The following is a 23,766-nucleotide window of genomic DNA, read 5'->3' as shown; positions in this document are numbered from 1 at the left end:
TTCACCCCCCTCCCGCTCCTTTTTGCCTCTGTTCACGCCCCTGCTCCTGAGGCCCCCTCCCCCCAGTTCGCCCATTTGATTTGATTTGAAAGCAATTTGTATTGCGCGACTAAAACCCGAAGGTATCAAGGCGCCTACCAAAAACAGATCATAAAAGGCAACGCACAACTACAGGTATGCCCGCACAAAGAGACAAGTTTTCAGAGCGTTTCTGAATAACTGAAGGGTGGGAAGGGACCTTAGTTCCACTGGGAGAGCGTTCCACCACTAGGTGCCAGATTGGAAAAGACTTTACCACCCCATCTGGTTCTCCGGATACGGGGGACTGATAGAAGGAGTCTGTTAGAGGAACGTAGGTTCCTACAAGGGCTATAGCGAGACAGAATGGATCCAATTCCAGTAGGGCTATTTTTTGCTAAGGCCCTGTAGATCATGCACATGGTCTTAAAAAGTATACGATCCTCTATAGGAAGCCAGTGAAGTGATTTTCTGGCGGAGGTAGCCGAAGTGCGCCGGGGTAGGTCCAGAACAAACCTAGCCGCAGCATTCTGGACCACCTGCAAGCGCTGCAGCAGACTTTTGTTCAGTCCCGCATACAGTGCATTGCAGTAGTCCAGCCGGGAACCAACAAGGGCAATAGCAAGTTGTTTCCTTGCCTGCTGTGAAAGATAGTGCCTAACCTTCCTAAATATATGCAGATAATACCCCAACAGGTAGAGACAGTTCTATTAACCTGTTGACACATACTGAGGGTGGGATCGATCACGACCCCCAGGTTTTTGGCAGAAGAAGCAGGGACAGGACAAGCTCCCATTGAGTCTGGCCACCAATCGGCTGACCATACCTCCTCCTTTCCTCCAAACACCATCACCTCAGTCTTCTCCCCATTCAGTTTCAACAAATTGTGGATCATCCATTGACCGACTGCCTCCATACAAGATCTAAAGTTGGAGGCAGTCGAAGTCACTGACTGGGAGAGAGAGACGAGGATCTGCCTGTCATCCACATAGGAAACTACCTCCATCCCAAAAGATATAATTAGTCTGGCAAGAGGGGTCACATAGATGTTAAAAAGGGTCGGGCTTAGCGCCGACCCCTGAGGGACCCCACATTGCACAGACAGGGATGGAGATAGAAATTTACCCAGCATCACTCTTTGCTCTCGTTGATCGAGGAAAGAGGTGAGTAGCCCCAAGGCTGTGCCGTGAACCCCGACCTCCCTCAGGCGAGATGTTAAGACTGAGGGAGAAAGGGTGTCGAAGGCAGCCGTAATGTCTAAAAGGATCAGGAGGTAGGTCTGTCCCCCATCCACACGCGTGCGGATATTATCCAGCACTATGGTGAGGGCGGTATGCACCTGTTACAACGCATTTTTTACTCCGCACTACCACTACAACGCAGGCATTACAACGCATACCGTTACAACGCATTGCGCTGGGGGGCGCTCTAGGATAAGAGGTAAGTTTAATTTACTATCCAACACCTTCCCTAGGGTCCACGGGGACTGGAGTTAGAATAGTAAATTATACTTACCACTATCCAGCACCCCAAAGCGCAATGCGTTGTAGCGGTATGCGTTGTAAATACCGCGTTGTAATGGTATGCGGAGTAAAAGTATGCGTTGTAACGACATACATCCGTGAAGGCACACTCGGTGCTATGTTCCCTCCTGAAGCCATGCTGGGAGAGATCCAGACAACCCGAGCTTTCCACGAAGGCAGCGAGATGTTTATTCAGGTGTGTTTCTAACATCTTCGCAGGAGCCGGAAGCAGTGAGATGGGGCGAAAGTTCTTTAACACCCCAGGATCAAGAGAAGGTTTCTTGAGTAAAGGTTTTACTACTGCATTTTTCCACTGCTGGGGAAAAATACCATCCCTCATGGCCTTGTTCATGATGTCAACAAGGGGGGGCAAGAGGGATTCTCTGCACTGCTTAAGGATCTTGAGCGGGCAAGCATCTAGAGGAGAGCCGGATTTGGTTTTATTAAGGAGAATCTCTAGGTCCTGTAGAGAGAGAGGGGGGAAAGATTCCAGACATCCCGGCAGGAGTTTCTCCGAGAGAACAGGGTCCATGTTAACGGAGACTGGGGGCTCAGAGGTAAGAGATCTCTGCAACTCCAAGGCGGTATAAATGTCCGAGATTTTAGTCTGGAAAAAGGAGGCTATGCTATCACAAAGCTCCTGAGATGCAATGACCGGGTCCGGGGTCTGAAGGGTGGTGAGGGAATCCACTATCCTAAAGAGCTCTTTAGGAGAGAAAAGAGAGGTGGTGAGGGCCGTAAAGTATTCTTGTTTTGTCTTTATTACTTCCAACTTGTATTTCCTTATCAGGATCTTGTCGGCTTCCTTGTCCCTTAGATCCCAGCTGGTGTGCCATAGATGTTCCTGTCTCCTAGCTTCCTGTCTAAGGAGTCTTAAGTGCTCCAAGAACCACGGGGCTGATGGTCTTTGACGGATGTATGACGTTATAACGCATACCATTACAACTACCTACCATTACAACGCGACCATTACAACGCATACCATTACAACGCATAGCGCTTAGAGGTGCTGGATAGTGGTAAGTATAATTTACTATTCCAACTCCAGTCCCCGTGGACACTAGGGAAGGTGTTGGATAGTAAATTGAACTTATTCCCTATCCTAGAGCGCCCCCCAGCGCAATGTGTTGTAATGGTATGCGTTGTAAAAGTTGCGTTGTAATGGTAGGTAGTTGTAAAAGTTGCGTTGTAACAGGTGTATTCCGTCTTTTCCTGGCTGAATAACACAACCGAGTGGGAGCCAGTGCATCCAGAGCCTCTGTAACGGTCTTTTCATATTGTATGACCGCCGACTGAATATTATCCTCCTGGGAAGTAGACAGGCTAGATATCCAGGGAGCGAAGGAACTTTCCGTAATGTTCTTAAAATTCCTACGTAATTCCCTTTTACTGGGAATTTTTCTAGTTCCTTCCAAGGTTGGACAGGCCACATTGAATGGAACGGCCAGGTGATCTGACCATGAAAGGAAGAAGGGGTCTTTTACCGTGAGCCTCCGATCATTAGAGAAGATCCCATCGAGCGTATGACCTGCTCGATGGGTGGCCCCTTTCACCAGTTGAGTGAGTCCACAGGCTGACATAACATCCAGCAGGGAGAGAGTATCATGGGTCTCCAGCTGCTCCAGATGAAAGTTAAAATCACCCAAAACAGTTAAGTTTTCGCGACCAAAGTAAGGTTCTAGGACATGGAGCAGCTGCTGTCCGAAGTCTGCTCTGGGGCCTGGTGGACAGTAGACCAGAATCCCATTGAATGCAAACTTATGGAAACCTGTCAGAGAGAAATATAGGACTTGAAAAGTATCCTTAGGGTCAGAGACTGGTGTAATGTGGCAGTGGAAGCTGTCCTTATAAAGAATCGCTAATCCACCTCCTACGCGGCTCATTCTGTCCTGCCGTGCCAGGCAGTACCCTTCAGGGACTGCTTCAACAAGGTCAGGACCAGAGGAGTCCTTTGCCCATGTTTCCGTGACAAAGACCCACGAGGGTTTCCTGTCGAGTACAAGCTCCTTGAAAGCAATATTGTTTTTAATAAGCGAGCGAGCATTGATAAGAATGCAATCTTCTCTCAATGTGCTGGTGCCCAAATCCACATGGGGTTCTAATAGATGAGTAGGAGGAGGTAGGCTAGCGCCTCCAGGGCCTGCCGAAAAGCAGCCGCGGCATGGAGATAATAGGAGATCATCCGGGGAGCTTTTGTGAAAACACGAAAGTCCCAGAGGCTTAAGCCTCAACACATCCTGTAACGAGTACCTAAAGGGCGGGCGGGCAGCCTCATCATGACCAGCCGTCCCGCCGTCCCGCCCATCCACAGCGCAGACGGGTGCAGACGGGCTGGACTCTGGCGTGACTCCGGCGTCGCTCCGGCGCACACGCAGCGCGCACACGCGCCACCATACTTGGATTAAATAGGGCTCTAGCCAGTCAGCCTGACTGCTAGAGCGCTTGTCCAATATCCCAAGCGTCCCCTCTCAACCCCCAAGATGGCGCTCAAAGTTTCCCTCAACGCGATGGCCAGCCCGCTGTACCCGCGGTGGGGAGCACAGATTAAAGTGCAAGCAATGCGGCAGGTGAGTTAAAAACAGGGAAGAATCCAAATATTTTTTTAAAATAAATGACGAAAACTGGGATATTTAAAAATGAAACAGCGCCTGGATTGCAAAGCGCAGCGCGCAGTGATGTGTGCCTTAACAGGCAGACCCACCTTTACTGGAGATCTAAGTAGTCCTCAAAGGTCCGCACCTGATTTCCTCTAGCCAGTCAGCCTGAGTGCTAGAGCGCTCGTCCAATATCCCAAGCGTCCCCTCTCAACCCCCAAAATGGCGCTCAACGTTTCCTTCAACGCGATGGCCAGCCCGCTGAAACCGCGGTGGGGGGCACAGAATAAAGTGCAAGCAATGCGGCAGGTGAGTTAAAAACAGGGAAGAATCCAAATTAGTTTTTAAAATAAATGACGAAAACGGGGATATTTAAAAATGAAACAGCGCCTGGATTGCAAAGTGCAGCGCGCAGTGATGTGTGCCTTAACAGGCAGACCCACCTTTACTGGAGATCTAAATAGTCCTCAAACGTCCGCACCAGATTGCCTCTAGCCAGTCAGCCTGACTGCTAGAGCGCTCGTCCAATATCCCAAGCGTCCCCTCTCAACCCCCAAGATGGCGCTCAAAGTTTCCCTCAACGCGATGGCCAGCCCGCTGAAACCGCGGTGGGGGGCACAGATTAAAGTGCAAGCAATGCGGCAGGTGAGTTAAAAACAGGGAAGAATCCAAATTAGTTTTTAAAATAAATGACGAAAACGGGGATATTTAAAAATAAAACAGCGCCTGGATTGCAAAGCGCAGTGCGCAGTGATGTGTGCCTTAACAGCACACATCGCCGCCCGCTCCCGCCTCCCAGCTGCTCCTTCCTCCCTTCTCCCCTTATATGGCAGCCGCGCAGCAGTGAAAGGAGTGACCCATGACCATGGGTGCAGTTTAGGCCGCTCCCCATGCTGCACAGCACGTCCTGGGTGTCCGTGCCTCTGTTGCCCCGCTGCTGCCGCTCTGCAAGTTCGCCGCCCCTCCCCTGCCCTACTGCTTTTGCCTGCGCCCGTGAATGCTAACCCTTTTCTAATCCTGCTCAAACTGTTATTTTGTGCATTTCCATTTTGCTAATTTTGTTGTGATTACTTGTTTTATTAACTTTCACCCCCCTTCTGCTCCCCTTTTGCCTCTGTTCCCCATTCCCGCTGCTGTTTCCCTGCGGCCCCACCGCCCAGTTCACCCATTTGCCGCCCTGCTCCCGCCTCCCACCTGCTCCTCCCTCCCTGATCCATTTATATGGCAACCGCGCAGCTGGCGCGCCACTAGTGCGCCGAAGTCGCGCCTAAGGCAAGCCCTTCTGCACCTGTCCACGCCTGGACCATGCCCAGCACCAGAACACCGGGCCCCCACTACCGCCACGCCACGCCACCCGACTTTGATATGATGCCAGCACCCTCCACGCACTCATCGCCGGACGATCACACTCCTGCTTCCTGGCCGCCCCGAAGCGCACCCAGGGCCCCTTCTCCTTCCGGAACTGCAGCTTCACTAGCATCCGGCCCACCAACCAAAGAACCCAACTACCTCAGATGAATCCTTCTCAACACCCGCTCAGCCCGCAAACATGCAGTTGAACTAGGGGACCTTCTCGACTCCACCACCCCAGACGTCACCTTCCGGACGGAGACCTGGCTGAACCCCACCTCGGCACCCGACATCGCCATAGCCATCCCGGAAGGCTATAAGATCACCCGCAGGGACCGCACCAATGGAGTAGGAGGAGGAATTGCCATCATCCACAGGAATACTCTCAACCAACACCGACGACACCCTCAGCACCGCCGAACACCTGCACTTCCAGATCCACACCGACCCCAACACCACCCTCAGAGGAACCCTCGTCTACCGACCCCCTGGACCCCGACCACAGTTCAGCGACTCCATTGCTGACGTCGTCAGTACACAGGCCCTCACCTTCACAGACTACATCCTCCTCGGGGACCTGAACTTCCACCTCGAGAACAACGACACCAACTCCACCACCTTGATCGACAACCTCGACAACCACGGACTCAGACAACTCATCACAACACCCACCCACTCCGCTGGCCACACGCTTGCCCCCATCTTCTCCGCAAGCCACTACGCTCCTTCAACTACAACACCGAACTCCACTGGACCGACCGACCACCGCTGCATCCACTTCACCTAAAGGAAGCACACCACGCACTACTGCACCCAAGAGATGCCTCGCCGCTGCTGGAGCGAAGTCACCGAAGACCAGCTAACCACCACCCTTGCCCAGATCCCACCTGCCGACCCGAAGACCCCGAAACTGCCACCCCCAACCTCAGACAGTGGATCAACGATTGCCCCAACACCTTTGCAAACTCAAGAAACACTCCAACAGCCACTCCAGCAAGAAAGCCACCTGGTTCACCGAAGACCTCCAGGCCTCCAAGCAAACCTGCTGAAAGCTAGAGAAGAACTGGCTCTGTGAACGAACACCGGACAGCTACCACCCCGACAACCACTGAGACCTCCACCCCCACAACCACCAGCCGCACCAACCCCCTTCTCTCCTGGACCAACATAAACGACTACGACACCATCAAGATTATGAACACTATCCACTCCAGATCCCCGTCAGACCCATGCCCACACCACATCTTCAACAAAGCCAGCACCTCCATCGCACCCCACCTCCGGAAAGCCATCAATATTTCCTTTGAGACTACAGCCTTCCTGGAGAGCTGGAAACATGCTGAGATCAACACCTTACTCAAGAAACCCAAGGCAGACCCGAAGGTCCTCAAGAACTTCCGGCCCATCTCCCATCTCCCTGCTCCCGTTCCCGGCGAACGTCATCGAGAAGACCGTCAACAAACAACTGACTCACTACCTCGAGGAGAACAGCATCCTGGACTCGCCCCAGTCCGGGTTCCACAGCGGCCACAGCACCGAAACTGCCCTCATCACTGCCAACCTTGACATCAGGACCCTGCTGGACAACTGAGAAACCGCGGCCCTAATTCTCCTGGACCTATCAGCCGCCTTTGATACAGTCTGCCACTGCAAACTACGCACACGCCTCCACGACCCCGGGTCCGCCTCCCCCCTTTTGCTCCTAAGCCACCATGATCATCTGCGGCGTACCCAATGGCTCCTCCCTCAGCCCAACTCTGTTCAACATCTAGATGGCTTCGCTCGCCAGCGTCACCCAACTACACAACCTCAACATCATCTCCTACGCCGATGGCACCCAGTTGATCCTCTCCCTAACCAAGGACCCCCACATCGCCAAGACCAACCTCCACGAAGAAATGAAGGCTGTCAACGAACGGATGAGGAACAGCCGACTGAAGCTGAACTCGGTCAAAATGGAGGTCCTCATCCTTGGATCCACCCCTTCAGCTTGGGACGACTCCTGGTGGCCGGCCACACTAGGAACAGCTCCAACGCCCACCGACCACGCACGCACACAACGTAGGGATCATCCTCGACTCCACCCTCTCCATGACTAAGCAGGTCAACTCTGTCTCTTCCTCCTGCTTCAACACCATCTGCATGTTCCGCAAGATCTACAAGTGAATCCCCACCGAAATGAGAAGAACGGTCACCCAGGCCCTCTTCAGCAGCAGGATGGACTACGGAAACACGCTCTACGCAGGAGCACTGGCCAAACTCTTGAAACGGCTCCAACGCATCCAGATCACCTCAACACGCCTGATCCTCAACATCCCCTGCCACAGCCACATGACAACCCACCTGAGAGACCTGCACTGGCTCCCCGTCAACAAGAGGATAACCTTCAAGCTCCTCACCCACGCACACAAGGCACTCCACAACACCAGACCAGCATACCTCAACAGACGACTCAGCCTCTACACCCCCACCCGCCAGCTCTGCTCCACCGACCTCACCCTCGCCACAGTCCCCCGCATCCGAAGAGCAACCTCCGGCGGCAGATTGTTCTCCCACCTCGCCGCCAATAACTGGAACACCCTTCCCATCCACCTGCTGCAGACCCAAGACCTGCTGACATTCAGAAAGCTCCTCAAGACCTGACTTTTCGAGCAGTAGAAGCATGTCCCGCTCCCCAGCGTCTTGAGACCCTCACGGGTATGTAGTGCACTCTTCAAATGCCATGATTGATTGATTGATTAGTATTAATATAGGTCCCACAACTCACAGAAAATTAATTTTCTCAGGTTTACTGAATTGGAGGTATCTTCTACCCTGGTAAAAGGATTTGAAGAAAATAATTTTGCAACTTTACATAGATTTGACATGCCTTCTGTTAATGTGTGTACATGTGAAGCCTTCATCCAGGTCACCCCCATGCTCGGTGTCATATATGTAATATTAGAGACACTCCAATATAACCTTCAAATGCCCCAAGAGCCCTGGGTTACATGGCTTGAGAAATACGGTGTGAAGAATATGAATGACATACAGTACTAATGCCTTACAATCCACTGGGCCTGCCCACCTAAAAAAAATCCTCCCCTGCATTACTGTTTGTTGGCCTTCTTTGACAATGTATTGATTTAATTCCACATAAGATCATAAGAAGTTGGAAACGACTATGATGGTCATACCATCCCAAGTTATTAAAAACCCAATACTTTTTCCTGCATGTACTATACTCATTTATTAAGACAGACAAACATATTATTTTGATAGATTTGATGGGTTGCAAATGATTTAATCATGTATTACATTGATAGTAAGCATGGGCGAATTTTGCGAATCTCGCGTTTGCGAATTTTGCGGATTTGCGAACTCGCAATCCGCAAAATCCGCGAATTCCCGCGAATTTGCGTTTTTTTTTTTTTTTGTGTTCGCCCGTGTTTCTGCCAGTTCGCGAGGGTTTTTACAATTTCGCAATTTGCGAACTTACCTGTCGGGTCGCAAGTTTTGCGAACTTGTTGTTTCTACGTGTCCAGCCTGTTTGGGACACTCTTCTTCATCACTGCCACTCTCTGTCACCACTGCCACTCTCTGACTACTCATGCCACCCTCTGGCCCACCCATGCCACCCTCTGTTTCATCACCACACCCTCTGGTTGTCCAGTGTACATTATTTTCGGCAAAGCAAAGCACACCTTCCCTGCCTCAAGTGACCTGAATTAATTTGGGGCTGATTAATGTGTCACAGAATATTTTTTTAGCTGGCACCTGCTTCCTTAGTGCGCCCTGATTAGTGATCTTTTGCACTTGCTAAGTGCTTTCATTGTTGCAAAATTAGTTACAACACCTGCCCTGCCCCAACTGACAATAATGAATTAGGGGCTGATTAATGGATTTTAACTTCCAGCCTGGCTCCTGCTTGTCTCCCTTAGCTGTAATTGAGGACCTTTGTGGCATATGTGTAACTATTCTGAGGTTCAGAGCAGGGTCACATAATAGTTGCAACTGGCAACTGAACTCTGGAGGGGCCCCTCAGGAAGCACTACAGGAAATGGCTACTAATGATGAGCCTGAACTTTTGAACCTGGTAAGTAGTTTCAGTTTTGCTAAGATCGTATTTCTGCAATTTAGCACTTATTCGCGGGGCGCGAAGTTGTACTGGGAAGCCGCGAACTCACGCGAACAGTGCGAGCAAAATCCGCTGCTCGCGGATTTGCGGATTTTGCGGGAGATTCGCAAATCTCGCGGATTGCGAATTTCCCGAAAATCCGCAAAATCCGCGAGCGAAACGGATTTTCCGCCCATGCTTAATTGATAGTGAGAAAGTTAAGCCTCATGGAGATTATTTTCATACTGAAAGGTATTTCAATGGTACAAATGGCTTTCTAGGATTGGCACTCACACTATGGGTTGCTGCTAACTGACAGTGGCTGTATGTCAGAACATCATTCTGTTCTAAATATCGGTTACAAAAAGTCTTAACTCAGAAATAGATATATACGGAGATATTGTAGAAAACTAAGTTATACATAAGGGTAGGATAAAAAGTGTCTTGGAACATTCCCTCTCTGCAAAGAGTAGAGCATGTGGCAGTTTACCATACCAACCCGGTACCAACATTTTGCTCCATGTACTAAGGATTAGGTGTGATGGGGAATGAAATGTCCAATGCGTTTGCAATTTATTTTGGTTAGCTAAATTAATAAACAAGCATTTGCATAGCCAATAGGTCTCACCTTTGGGACCTTATAAGTGTTTAGCCATGCAACAGTTGATGTTGTTGCATCAAGGATATTGTGCTGCATAACTAAATGGAGAAGTGTGGCTCAGGGGTTTGAGGCGGCAGACCCGGAAGCTGAGATTGGCCCTGGACCAGGGTTCAATTCCCCGCCTCGGCGGGTCTTGGGCTCAAAAATTTCACGGACTCGATAATTCTCGCTCTGGTGCCTTCTCGACTCACGGGTTCACACTTTGCGACTCTGGGCAATCGCTTGCTTAATCTCCACAACGGCCCCTCGCGGCGGGATGCCTGGTTTTCACCTTGTGGATACCCTGCCGGGGTTATCTCACAGGGGAATACCAGGACAGGTTCCATAAGCAAGCCCCGGGAAACCCTTTGTGGGTAGCTGTGCGCTATAAAAGCTCAAATACATTTACATTACATAAATACTTGTATGTTCTGAAAGGCGAGACATATTGGCTATGGCAATGTTTTTATAGCATAACTATGTTTCTAAACACTACTACAAAGTAATTAATTGTGTGCTACTGAAAAATCTTGTTCTAGCTTTTTTGCTTAAAAAGCAAATGTGGAACAACTTTACAATTAGTTTTAATGCTAAAGTAGCTTGAAGGCTAACATTACAAAATGTACCTTCTGAGCAATGTGCAGTAATATTTTTTTAGCATACATAAAACACCCGATTCGAGTTTGGTAGTTTGAATTTTACTTTTGAGCTATTGGCATTGCTAATACGTTTTGGTTTTTTGGCACCTTATATGTGTGTAACCAAAGATATTGGCAATGGTTTGTCCAGGAATAACTGACAAATCGATATTCAATACACATGACAAATACATAAATATATAAAATGCAGCTCTAAAACTAACCAATACAATCATCCACACCTGTAATAACCCATACACAGTCATATATTTCACTAAATAGACAAATAATGAACTACCAAATTGTTTATAAATCATTCTCATGTCGATATACACATACTGATCTGGAAGATAACCCTTCAAACATATATTGTCTTGTATGGATCAAGATATGGCGCATGGCATAAATTCCAAAAGCCTAATATCATCGATGATATTAGGCTGTATTTTATATATTTATGTATTTGTCATGTTTGCGTATATTTTTTTAATATTAATAATAAAATATGTTTGTAGTGTTTCTAATAGACATGTGTTGAGTTCTGGTAATCATGTAATATTGTATTTGTAAAGTAAAGAGACTGGTTGCCTGAGAGTATACATTATAGTCATAAAATTAGTAGCATCAGAAGAATACATTCATAATATAAAATTATATATTCATAGCAAACATTCCTACAGAGTTCAATAGATTGTATTTATATATGATATATGTTGTATTGCTCTTTTATATATTGGACTACAGACGAGGTCTAAATGAATTAACTAATAAACTTGAGTTGACTTGACTTGTACTAGTACAACATGTAGGTTTTATTGTCACTAAAGCTGTCCTAATAAACCTGCTCGCCACTCAACACTGCCACTGTGACCTGGCAGCAGCTAATCCTGCTGCACTTTCAGTACAACCCCCCATTGTAACCCTGCCCCATCACTTAGCCCTTTTTTTGCATGTTATCCTACAGTTAAAGTGAGCAGATTACACCATCCCTTCCTCTGCAGCAAATTTCGACATCAGAATTATTAATGTATTACCCTTTGCGGAATGCACTGAGGCATTCTATGGATAGGCAAAAGAAACAGTGGAGGGGATGCCTAATGATGAGTGGGAGTCGATCTAGGGAAGGCGAGTGGGTGGCAGATCAACAACAAAGCCGGGCTCCCTTTCAAATTAATCTCAAAAATAGGTTTACTCAATAGCTACACAACATGAAGCCGGTTGTCCACGATCGGCTAGTGCCCCTTTGTAAGCAAGGGACCTTTACACACGCTGACACAACAAGGCCTCACCCTGTACCACTCTAGCGATGCCTGCAATGGGTGTCAATATCATGTGATTTGTGTAATTTGAGAGCAAATCTGACCAGAATAGAAAGCCGGAGCAGGCCTGCAGTGCTCACATGCCTTGCTCCCCTCGGGCTCTGAGCTTCTCGTGTGCTTGATGAGACTGCAGTAGTGGGGCAGCACGGACAGACTCACTGCCTTGAAGGGCAGGGCGGTGAGCACCCGGACAATCTGGGAGCAAGTGCACCCATGCCAGGGGTTGCGTGCACACTGAAGGAGGAGGAGCAACAGGGAAGTGGAACCACTGCCTCTGCTTAGAGGACACTTTCCTTTCAGGCCGAGTCACCAGGGGTAGGGAAGGAGTATCAGGTGTAGGAGATAAATAGATAAGCCGTACAAGACACAAGTGTCCATCCAAAACCTCTGCTATAATCCCCCAGAGCACCCCCGCTATTTCACAACGAGGGCAGAAAAGTCTGGGGCATAAACTATCACAGGACATAGACGTGTGCGGCAATACAGGGCTGGAAAGGCAAAATTCGGAAAGGAGGCCTTCACCACCCCTTGTTGTTAAATATTTTGTCCACCCTAAGCGTGGAAGGGTATACTCAGATGTGAGTCCCTTGCTCATTGCACCATCACGATTCAAGCTAGCCGGGTCGACGACGGCTGAAATGCCAGAAACCTGTCCCCGGTAGCTTGTTTCCTTCACAGTGTAAGAATTGGCTTGGTAGTTTGGTTTGCCCTGTTCCCATCATGCACTGGGACAGGAACAGACTAATTGGCATGTAGCCAGGTTCTGAGCTGGGATGGTGCAGTGAGCTAAAAAACGGTGTTGGATCTAGCCCTGATCTCTTGACTGGGTGAGAGTATTCTGCTTAATTCAGAAACTCTGTCCATCACCACCCCTTGTTGTTAAATATTTTGTCCACCCTAAGCGTGGAAGGGTATACTCAGATGTGAGTCCCTTGCTCATTGCACCATCAGGATTCAAGCAAGCCGGGTCGCCGACGGCTGAAATGCCAGAAACCGGTCCCCGGTAGCTTGTTTCCTTCCCTGTGTAAGAATTGGCTTGGTAGTTTGGTTTGCCCTGTTCCCGTCATGCACTGGGACAGGAACAGACTAATTTGCATATAGCCAGGTTCTGAGCTGGGATGGTGCAGTGAGCTAAAAAACGGTGTTGGATCTAGCCCTGATCTCTTGACTGGGTGAGAGTATTCTGCTTAATTCAGAAACTCTGTCCATCACCACCCCTTGATGTTAAATATTTTGTCCACCCTAAGCGTGGAAGGGTATACTCAGATGTGAGTCCCTTGCTCATTGCACCATCAGGATTCAAGCAAGCCGGGTCGACGACGGCTGAAATGCCAGAAACCGGTCCCCGGTAGCTTGTTTCCTTCCCAGTGTAAGAATTGGCTTGGTAGTTTGGTTTGCCCTGTTCCCATCATGCACTGGGACAGGAACAGACTAATTTGCATATAGCCAGGTTCTGAGCTGGGATGGTGCAGTGAGCTAAAAAACGGTGTTGGATCTAGGCCTGATCTCTTGACTGGGTGAGAGTATTCTGCTTAATTCAGAAACTCTGTCCATCACCACCCCTTGTTGTTAAATATTTTGTCCACCCTAAGCGTGGAAGGGTATACTCAGATGTGAGTCCCTTGCTCATTGCACCATCAGGATTCAAGCAAGCCGGGTCGACGACGGCTGAAATGCCAGAAACCGGTCCCCGGTAGCTTGTTTCCTTCCCAGTGTAAGAATTGGCTTGGTAGTTTGGTTTGCCCTGTTCCCATCATGCACTGGGACAGGAACAGACTAATTTGCATATAGCCAGGTTCTGAGCTGGGATGGTGCAGTGAGCTAAAAAATGGTGTTGGATCTAGCCCTGATCTCTTGACTGGGTGAGAGTATTCTGCTTAATTCAGAAACTCTGTCCATCACCACCCCTTGTTGTTAAATATTTTGTCCACCCTAAGCGTGGAAGGGTATACTCAGATGTGAGTCCCTTGCTCATTGCACCATCAGGATTCAAGCAAGCCGGGTAGACGATGGCTGAAATGCCAGAAACCGGTCCCCGGTAGCTTGTTTCCTTCCCAGTGTAAGAATTGGCTTGGTATTTTGGTTTGCCCTGTTCCCATCATGCACTGGGACAGGAACAGACTAATTTGCATATAGCCAGGTTCTGAGCTGGGATGGTGCAGTGAGCTAAAAAACGGTGTTGGATCTAGCCCTGATCTCTTGACTGGGTGAGAGTATTCTGCTTAATTCAGAAACTCTGTCCATCACCACCCCTTGTTGTTAAATATTTTGTCCACCCTAAGCGTGGAAGGGTATACTCAGATGTGAGTCCCTTGCTCATTGCACCATCAGGATTCAAGCAAGCCGGGTCGACGACGGCTGAAATGCCAGAAACCGGTCCCCGGTAGCTTGTTTCCTTCCCAGTGTAAGAATTGGCTTGGTAGTTTGGTTTGCCCTGTTCCCATCATGCACTGGGACAGGAACAGACTAATTTGCATATAGCCAGGTTCTGAGCTGGGATGGTGCAGTGAGCTAAAAAATGGTGTTGGATCTAGCCCTGATCTCTTGACTGGGTGAGAGTATTCTGCTTAATTCAGAAACTCTGTCCATCACCACCCCTTGTTGTTAAATATTTTGTCCACCCTAAGCGTGGAAGGGTATACTCAGATGTGAGTCCCTTGCTCATTGCGCCATCAGGATTCAAGCAAGCCGGGTCGACGACGGCTGAAATGCCAGAAACCGGTCCCCGGTAGCTTGTTTCCTTCCCAGTGTAAGAATTGGCTTGGTAGTTTGGTTTGCCCTGTTCCCATCATGCACTGGGACAGGAACAGACTAATTTGCATATAGCCAGGTTCTGAGCTGGGATGGTGCAGTGAGCTAAAAAACTGTGTTGGATCTAGCCCTGATCTCTTGACTGGGTGAGAGTATTCTGCTTAATTCAGAAACTCTGTCCATCACCACCCCTTGTTGTTAAATATTTTGTCCACCCTAAGCGTGGAAGGGTATACTCAGATGTGAGTCCCTTGCTCATTGCACCATCAGGATTCAAGCAAGCCGGGTCGACGACGGCTGAAATGCCAGAAACCGGTCCCCGGTAGCTTGTTTCCTTCCCAGTGTAAGAATTGGCTTGGTAGTTTGGTTTGCCCTGTTCCCATCATGCACTGGGACAGGAACAGACTAATTTGCATATAGCCAGGTTCTGAGCTGGGATGGTGCAGTGAGCTAAAAAATGGTGTTGGATCTAGCCCTGATCTCTTGACTGGGTGAGAGTATTCTGCTTAATTCAGAAACTCTGTCCATCACCACCCCTTGTTGTTAAATATTTTGTCCACCCTAAGCGTGGAAGGGTATACTCAGATGTGAGTCCCTTGCTCATTGCACCATCAGGATTCAAGCAAGCCGGGTCGACGACGGCTGAAATGCCAGAAACCGGTCCCCGGTAGCTTGTTTCCTTCCCATTGTAAGAATTGGCTTGGTAGTTTGGTTTGCCCTGTTCCCATCATGCACTGGGACAGGAACAGACTAATTTGCATATAGCCAGGTTCTGAGCTGGGATGGTGCAGTGAGCTAAAAAACGGTGTTGGATCTAGCCCTGATCTCTTGACTGGGTGAGAGTATTCTGCTTAATTCAGAAACTCTGTCCATCACCACCCCTTGTTGTTAAATATTTTGTCCACCCTAAGCGTGGAAGGGTATACTCAGATGTGAGTCCCTTGCTCATTGCACCATCAGGATTCAAGCAAGCCGGGTCGACGACGGCTGAAATGCCAGAAACCGGTCCCCGGTAGCTTGTTTCCTTCCCAGTGTAAGAATTGGCTTGGTAGTTTGGTTTGCCCTGTTCCCATCATGCACTGGGACAGGAAGAGACTAATTTGCATATAGCCAGGTTCTGAGCTGGGATGGTGCAGTGAGCTAAAAAACTGTGTTGGATCTAGCCCTGATCTCTTGACTGGGTGAGAGTATTCTGCTTAATTCAGAAACTCTGTCCATCACCACCCCTTGTTGTTAAATATTTTGTCCACCCTAAGCGTGGAAGGGTATACTCAGATGTGAGTCCCTTGCTCATTGCACCATCAGGATTCAAGCAAGCCGGGTCGACGACGGCTGAAATGCCAGAAACCGGTCCCCGGTAGCTTGTTTCCTTCCCAGTGTAAGAATTGGCTTGGTAGTTTGGTTTGCCCTGTTCCCATCATGCACTGGGACAGGAACAGACTAATTTGCATATAGCCAGGTTCTGAGCTGGGATGGTGCAGTGAGCTAAAAAATGGTGTTGGATCTAGCCCTGATCTCTTGACTGGGTGAGAGTATTCTGCTTAATTCAGAAACTCTGTCCATCACCACCCCTTGTTGTTAAATATTTTGTCCACCCTAAGCGTGGAAGGGTATACTCAGATGTGAGTCCCTTGCTCATTGCACCATCAGGATTCAAGCAAGCCGGGTCGACGACGGCTGAAATGCCAGAAACCGGTCCCCGGTAGCTTGTTTCCTTCCCATTGTAAGAATTGGCTTGGTAGTTTGGTTTGCCCTGTTCCCATCATGCACTGGGACAGGAACAGACTAATTTGCATATAGCCAGGTTCTGAGCTGGGATGGTGCAGTGAGCTAAAAAACGGTGTTGGATCTAGCCCTGATCTCTTGACTGGGTGAGAGTATTCTGCTTAATTCAGAAACTCTGTCCATCACCACCCCTTGTTGTTAAATATTTTGTCCACCCTAAGCGTGGAAGGGTATACTCAGATGTGAGTCCCTTGCTCATTGCACCATCAGGATTCAAGCAAGCCGGGTCGACGACGGCTGAAATGCCAGAAACCGGTCCCCGGTAGCTTGTTTCCTTCCCAGTGTAAGAATTGGCTTGGTAGTTTGGTTTGCCCTGTTCCCATCATGCACTGGGACAGGAACAGACTAATTTGCATATAGCCAGGTTCTGAGCTGGGATGGTGCAGTGAGCTAAAAAACGGTGTTGGATCTAGCCCTGATCTCTTGACTGGGTGAGAGTATTCTGCTTAATTCAGAAACTCTGTCCATCACCACCCCTTGTTGTTAAATATTAATGTCATACAAGCAGGAAATTAATGAACGTAGAAAAGCTGAAAAATGAAAAGAATGAATATTACCACCATAGCATATTTTTTCTGTGTGATATTTGTTCTGTTAATCTTAATGATACTTCGCAGACCCAGGGAATAGCCATGATATAACCAGCCCCATTCAGTTATAATAAACAATCAATCATTGGACATTCTCCATCTGATACAAGGCAAATAATGTTGAGTAGCTATCATAAAGTACCTTGTCGTTTATCGAACAGAAAAAAATAATTGCAGGCAATCTACAAAACCTTGATATTGACGACTGCGTCATCTATTTTTCACATTATAATCAATATAAGACACTCATTACACTGTTTGACTCAAGTGCACAAAAAGAACAACATGAAGACCGAGTTCTACTGAGTCATTGCAATGATTCTATTCTGCTTACCATTCATGAGGTCCAGGATGAAGCAGAGTTTGTCAGGTGTGTGGAATGCATAGGTCATACACACTATAAAAGGACAGTCCTGTAAGAATTAGACATAATTTATTAGGAAATAATGTTTTCGCAACAAGGCAAACACGTATTTCTTAGAAATGTTGTTCAATTTGAAAACAAAATGAAGCAAATTATTACTGTCGTTAACTTGTTTCAAAGTTAAATGTCAACATATTTTGAGGATCATACAATCGAGCAAAGCTGGACCACCCACCAGTCTTTTAAAGCATTGGACAAAATCATCATGCGGTATTACCAGGAACATAGTTACTCACTTCTAATTTTAGATGTTAGTATTTTGTTCATACCTACTTTGCATTATGTTTTGAATAAGTAAACATTTGATAAGAAACCTTTTAGGCCATTCTATTCATGTCAATCAGCTTCCTTTTACTGCGGCACTGCATTGTGCAGTATCTTAGCAGCCAAGATCCTGAACACAACAGCTTCAAAATTAGAGGCTGGTGCATATTTTGTGGTTACGAGGGCATGCTGGCAACATTATAATACAAAATTGAGATATTAAAGGTTTAAAACTATCCACTATATCTCATAGCTCAGCTTTTATTTCACAGTTTACATAGCGCAAACTTGACCGGAAGGACACATTCATTTTGTTAGGCACCAGGAGATGAAGTGATTTGCCCAGAATCACAGGAGGTTGAACGTCGTTGCCGAGAGTGGAACCCGGTCCCCCAGATTTGAGAACGACCTCCCTAGCCTATTAGGCCACATCCTCTCGCCCATCATTCACGGCAGAACTATGCAATGTTCATTTATCCTGAAAACTGAGAAAGACAACCTAAGAGAACAAATGTAGCAAGATGCGACCTAAGAGAACAAATGTAGCAAGATGCGACCTAAGAGAACAAATGTAGCAAGATGCGTTCTTTTCAATTATGCAGTAGATCCTGAAACAGAACACGTATGTCGATAAATTGCAACTTCTCACGGGCCTGTGACTGGCCTGGTACACGGACGCCAAAATTATCATTCAAAGAAATGGGAATTTTAGCAGTAGAATCCAACAGTAATAGTTGGGATATCCACATCAGAAGATGTTCTGGGCATAGGGGTATCAAAGAGTTCTCCCAATAGCAAGAATAATGAGGCTGCTGCCAATGCAGTACCTTAAGTAATAGCAACTAAGGTGGAAGAGACCGCAAAGCTCGAAGATGGACACATTCTAATTCAGCTCATTGAGCCACACTGACAATCCTTCAAATATCCTGGACTTTGTGAGCCATACATCTCCCCAAACCTAATATCTGCCAACCCAAACTACTATTTCGATATTGATCTAAACCAGATGGAAAGGCAATGTGTGGGCCTCTGAAGGGACCTGCAGCAGCTTGCTCACCACCCCTCAAGCTGAAGTGTTTGTGGATTATCAAGATTGGACTTGGTGAGCAGGAAGTAGTCCAGAGAGCACCCTGTGGCTTCCTGCTGCAAGTGGATGGCGGAAGAGAACCTGGAACCGTGTATGGCAGGAATCAGCTGATCGGGGCTCTGAGGACCAGGATTAGAAGATGGCTCAGTTGAGGGCAGCCTGGGCAGATGAGGCAAGCAGAGGATTCCAACGTTGGGGCCATCAGTGGGCTGGAGGAAGGCCTCAGCAGAGAGCGGCTGGGAGATGCTGCTAGGGTTTGTCCTGCTTGGGAGTCAGTTTGAAGGAAAGCTACTATTCTGAAGTGGACTGTGGAATGCCCTGCATAGAAGACATGAACTTGCTGTCTCTGCAATTGGTGAAAGGTGGTAAGAGGTCCAGCCCTATACATATACATATATATATTTATGCCATCACATGCTACCTCCTACAGCAGGGCCTGATGTTGCTGGCTGATCCTCTACTACATAGGTCAGTTCGTCAGGGCCCAGGAGTTGCTTTAATGACTGGAGTGATTATATCACCTTGAATTGCCAATCCGCATGGCTATCCATGGACAACTATAAGAGTCTACAGAGGACACAACTGGTAGAGCCCAGGGGAAAGTGCTGGTGCCTGTTAAGGGTCTCCTCCTAATGCTCCACAGCTATCACACATTTACAAAATGACAATGAGCAAGAAACAACAGAAACAGCCCAAAATTGTATTTCATCTCCAGAGATCTGCTCGCTCTGTGGATGACAGCCCATCAGAGAATGGGGACTCTCAATCCTTGGAGTCTGCCAAGGACCGTGTCCTCTAGACCATCCTACAAGATATAAATGATCACCTCTGAATGATGGATAGCAAGATAGACACTCCAAGCGTAAACATGGACTGCATATCTAAAAGCTTTGATGACCAAGCCTACTGAATACATATGGCTTAAAGTCATATTTCTGACATTGAGGAGGATCTGGTCCCAAAGATCAAATAGAGGCTAAAAATAGAAAAGGTATTTGAGGGCATACAGTTCAAGAAGGAAGACCTCCAAGCCAGGTCTAAATACAATAACACAAGCATTGTTAGCCTGACAGAATCAAATAACATTTGAAATTTGGTGAGAATCTCATGACTGATCTATTGCCAAGCACAGCGTCTTGTCACTCTTCATTGTGGAGTGTGCATACGGGTCGCTGGCGCTCAGGCCAGTACTAGGTACTGCCCCTGTAGTACCCTCATTTTGTATCACATGCATTCATTTACTCTGTTGTTTCTTTATTTCCTATTTGTATATTCCCCTTTAAGCATTGTGTTCCTTTTCGAAATGTTCCAATTCCCTTTTGGAACTTGGTGACGGGAAGGTAGTCATTGTTAGCCTGACCTTCCTCCTTTGCGGTTCTGGTTGTGCCGTGGGTCCTGATGCATTTATATCTCTTTATGAAAATAAAACACAGTTGTTTCCTTTTATCGACTATCTCTGACTCTGTTCTTCCTACGCTAACCACCACTACAATTTGGTACCAGGGGTGGGGAACTTTTCTGACAGCCCCACAGACAAATCATCACCACTGTAGTAAACCAAACTACACTGGAAGTAGGTTCAAGTAGATTTATTCATAGGAAGAACAGCTTGACAACCACAGGTAGCAGGACATGTCTTCATACCATCAGCAAGCCAGTAACAGTCCCAGTCAAGGGAAAACATTCTAAGTTGCACAGACCATTCTAAGTGACATAAAGAGATTCCAGATGACATAGAGTCATGGAATACCACACACCTCCCCCCCTTAATAAAAAAACAACAAAAAAAAGAAAGAGAGAAAAAAAAACTAAAACCCCAAGAAAAACAAAGTAAAACAACAAGAAATTAATTTCTAATGTAATCTTTAAACTTTGAAGGAGCACATTTTACGCGCTCACTGCGTCTTAAAGGAACTTCTTCACACTCTACATTTGATTGGTTGTCTATTTCGACACACGGAACAGGTCGAACATTAGGGTTAATCACAACATGAGAATTATTTACAGATTAATTTTCTAAATGATCAAAAGCTTCATGAATACCAGAAAAACCATCTGAATTATGGTCTGGAATAAGTATTTCAGGAAAAGAAGCTTTTTGAGTGGAAGAAGGAACAGAAGACTTACAAAGGGAAATCCTTCGCAAATTCCAGATTTTGCCCCCTTCAACTCTGACAGCTTTGCTAAAGATTTCAATTACTTTGACAGGATCAGACCATCTAGAAACTCTTTTGTGAAACAAACCACCCATTCTTACACGAACTAGGTCACCTATTTTTATACTGCAAGTATTGTACTTCTTTTTTTCAGAATGTTGGGTCATTTTCTCCTGGTATTTCCCAATTTTATCCCTCAACTCTTTAAAATCCACCTCATAAGGAGTATTACCTCTTAACCACCAGGGCAAAAGTCGAGAACCTGGTTTCCTACCTCGTAACAACTCAAAAGGAGACAGACCAGTCACTGAATTGGGAGACAACTGATAGGTTAACAAAGTTGCTTGAAGAGCTTTCTTCCACTTCAACCCACTTCGTACAGCTAATTGGCAAGATTCCTTGATGACCCTGTTGAACCTCTCAACTTGGCCGTTGGCCTGTGGAAAATAATTTGAGGTTCTTTTATGAGTAATACCACAATTTCTAAGAAAATCCTCAAATTTGTTGCTAATGAACTGTGGACCATTGTCTGAAATCAATTCCTCCGGTAAACCTTCCCTAGCAAAAATCTCATCAAGAAAATTAATTACCTGCTCTGAAGAAGTTTTCTCAACAATTTTCAATTCGGGCCATTTTGAGAAGTAGTCAATAAGAACTAGTGCAAACATTTCTTTACCAGATTGGTAACTGAAAGGTCCAATAATATCAATACCTAGCCTTCACCAAGGACCATTGGCATACTCGATGAGAGTAATGTCAACAGAAACACTCTTCACTGATTTGTCACTCAAAGAGCATGGAGAGCAATTCCTGACCCAACGGTCCACCATAGCATCAACACCAAGCCACCAGTAGTGTTCCCTGATCCTTCTTTTGGTGGTGGACATGCCCATGTGCCCTTCATGTGCTAATTTGCAAATTGTTTCTCTCAGTTTCATGGGGGGAATAATTTTATCAGATCTAACAATGATGTCCTGACATAGCATTAAATCGTCCTTGACTTTATAGAATGACCCCAAATCACCAGAAAGCTTCCTTTCTTCAGGCCATCCTCTAATCAAGAACTGTTTAACTTGATTCAAAATAACATCATTCTCCATGGCTTCTGATCAATCTTTTTCTGAAAAAACAAAAGAACTCTCTTGATCTGAAATTATGTTCACATCCGCAAACGAGTATGCAACATCACAATCAACACTATTCCCTACATCTACACTTGCAGGAAAACGTGACATGCAATCTGCATTAACATTCAAACGTCCAGGAATATACACTACTTCACAACAATATTCTTGTAATTTGGCTGCTAGCCTCGCTAAACGAGCAGTAAGAACTCTTCCACCTCCAGCAGCTAACATAGTGATCAGAGGTTTATGATCGGTTCTCAAAGAGAATTTTGTCCCCCACAAAAATTGTCTGAAGTGCTGAGAAGCCCAAGTACAAGCAAGCAATTCCCTTTCAATGGTTGAGTAGTTCTTTTCAGCGTCACGTAGGGCTCGAGAAGCATACGATACAACAAATTCACCAGATTTATCCTTTTGCATCAAAACAGCACCTAAGCCAACATTGCTAGCGTCAACATAGACAATACACTCCTTACCCACTGAGTAAGGTTTCAAAAATGGTGCTTCAACAATTTTGCGTTTCAAAATTTCAAAGGATTTCTCTTGTTCTTTGCCCCACTCAAACTTTGCATTTTTTTTTAACAGAATCCTCAAAGGATGCACAATATCCGAGTAGTTTTTTTTACAAATTTACCGTAAAATTCAGTCAGACCTAAAAAGGAAAGCAGTTGTTCTTTAGAGTTAGGGGAAGATGCATTGACAATATTATGGACATGGTTAACTTTGGGTTTGATGCCATACTTTGAAATTTCATGTCCAAGATACTCAACCTTGTCCTGTCTGAACTTGCATTTGCTATATTTCAGTGTAAGACCCTTAGATTGAACTTTATCCAAGACACAAATTAAATTCTCATCATGTTCAGTGTAATCTTTTCCAAAGATTAAAATGTCATCCTGGAAGGCTATGGCTCCCTTACATTCTGACAACAATTCTTTCATAAGGCGCTGGAAGACGGAGGCTGCACTCGGCAATCCAAAAGGCATGCGTAAATATTGAAACATACCCTCGGGAGTGACAAAAGCAGTTAATTTCCTTGAGTCTTCATGTAATTCTACTTGGTGGTAAGCGCTAGCTAAGTCAATTGAGGAAAATACGGTAGCACCTGATAACGCAGCAATCAACTCATGTATGTTTGGCAAAGGATGTTTGTCTATCCATATTTCTTTATTAAGACTGCGAAGATCCGCACATAAGCGAAGTTCACCTGAGCTCTTAAGTGAAATCACAATGGGCGAAACCCAAGGGGAGGATTCAATTGGCTCAATTATGTTTCTTTTCACTAGATCGTCTAGTATTTCTTTTAATTTGGGTCTATAAGCTAAAGGAACATTTCTTACCCTGTGCCTGACAGGAACAGCATTATCATTTAAAATAATTTTGTGTTTGAAATTAATGTATTTCCCC

The 23,766-nt window shown here is 46.5% G+C and overlaps 1 protein-coding gene across 2 annotated transcripts in view; it reads right to left on the bottom strand.

The window, feature by feature from the left end:
• GRK3 (G protein-coupled receptor kinase 3) overlaps positions 1-23,766 on the bottom strand; it is a 1,062,914-nt gene that overhangs the window by 275,333 nt on the left and 763,815 nt on the right. For both annotated transcript variants that reach the window (XM_086943135.1, XM_086943134.1), the window contains exon 10: positions 17,639-17,717. In XM_086943135.1, the coding sequence (XP_086799261.1) occupies positions 17,639-17,717 (79 nt within the window). The remainder of the gene's footprint in view (positions 1-17,638; positions 17,718-23,766) is intronic.

The sequence above is a fragment of the Lissotriton vulgaris genome, chromosome 11 (genome assembly GCF_964263255.1).
Source record: "Lissotriton vulgaris chromosome 11, aLisVul1.2, whole genome shotgun sequence".
In the NCBI taxonomy this organism is placed as follows: Eukaryota; Metazoa; Chordata; class Amphibia; order Caudata; family Salamandridae; genus Lissotriton; species Lissotriton vulgaris.
This window is presented reverse-complemented; position numbering and strand designations above follow the sequence as displayed.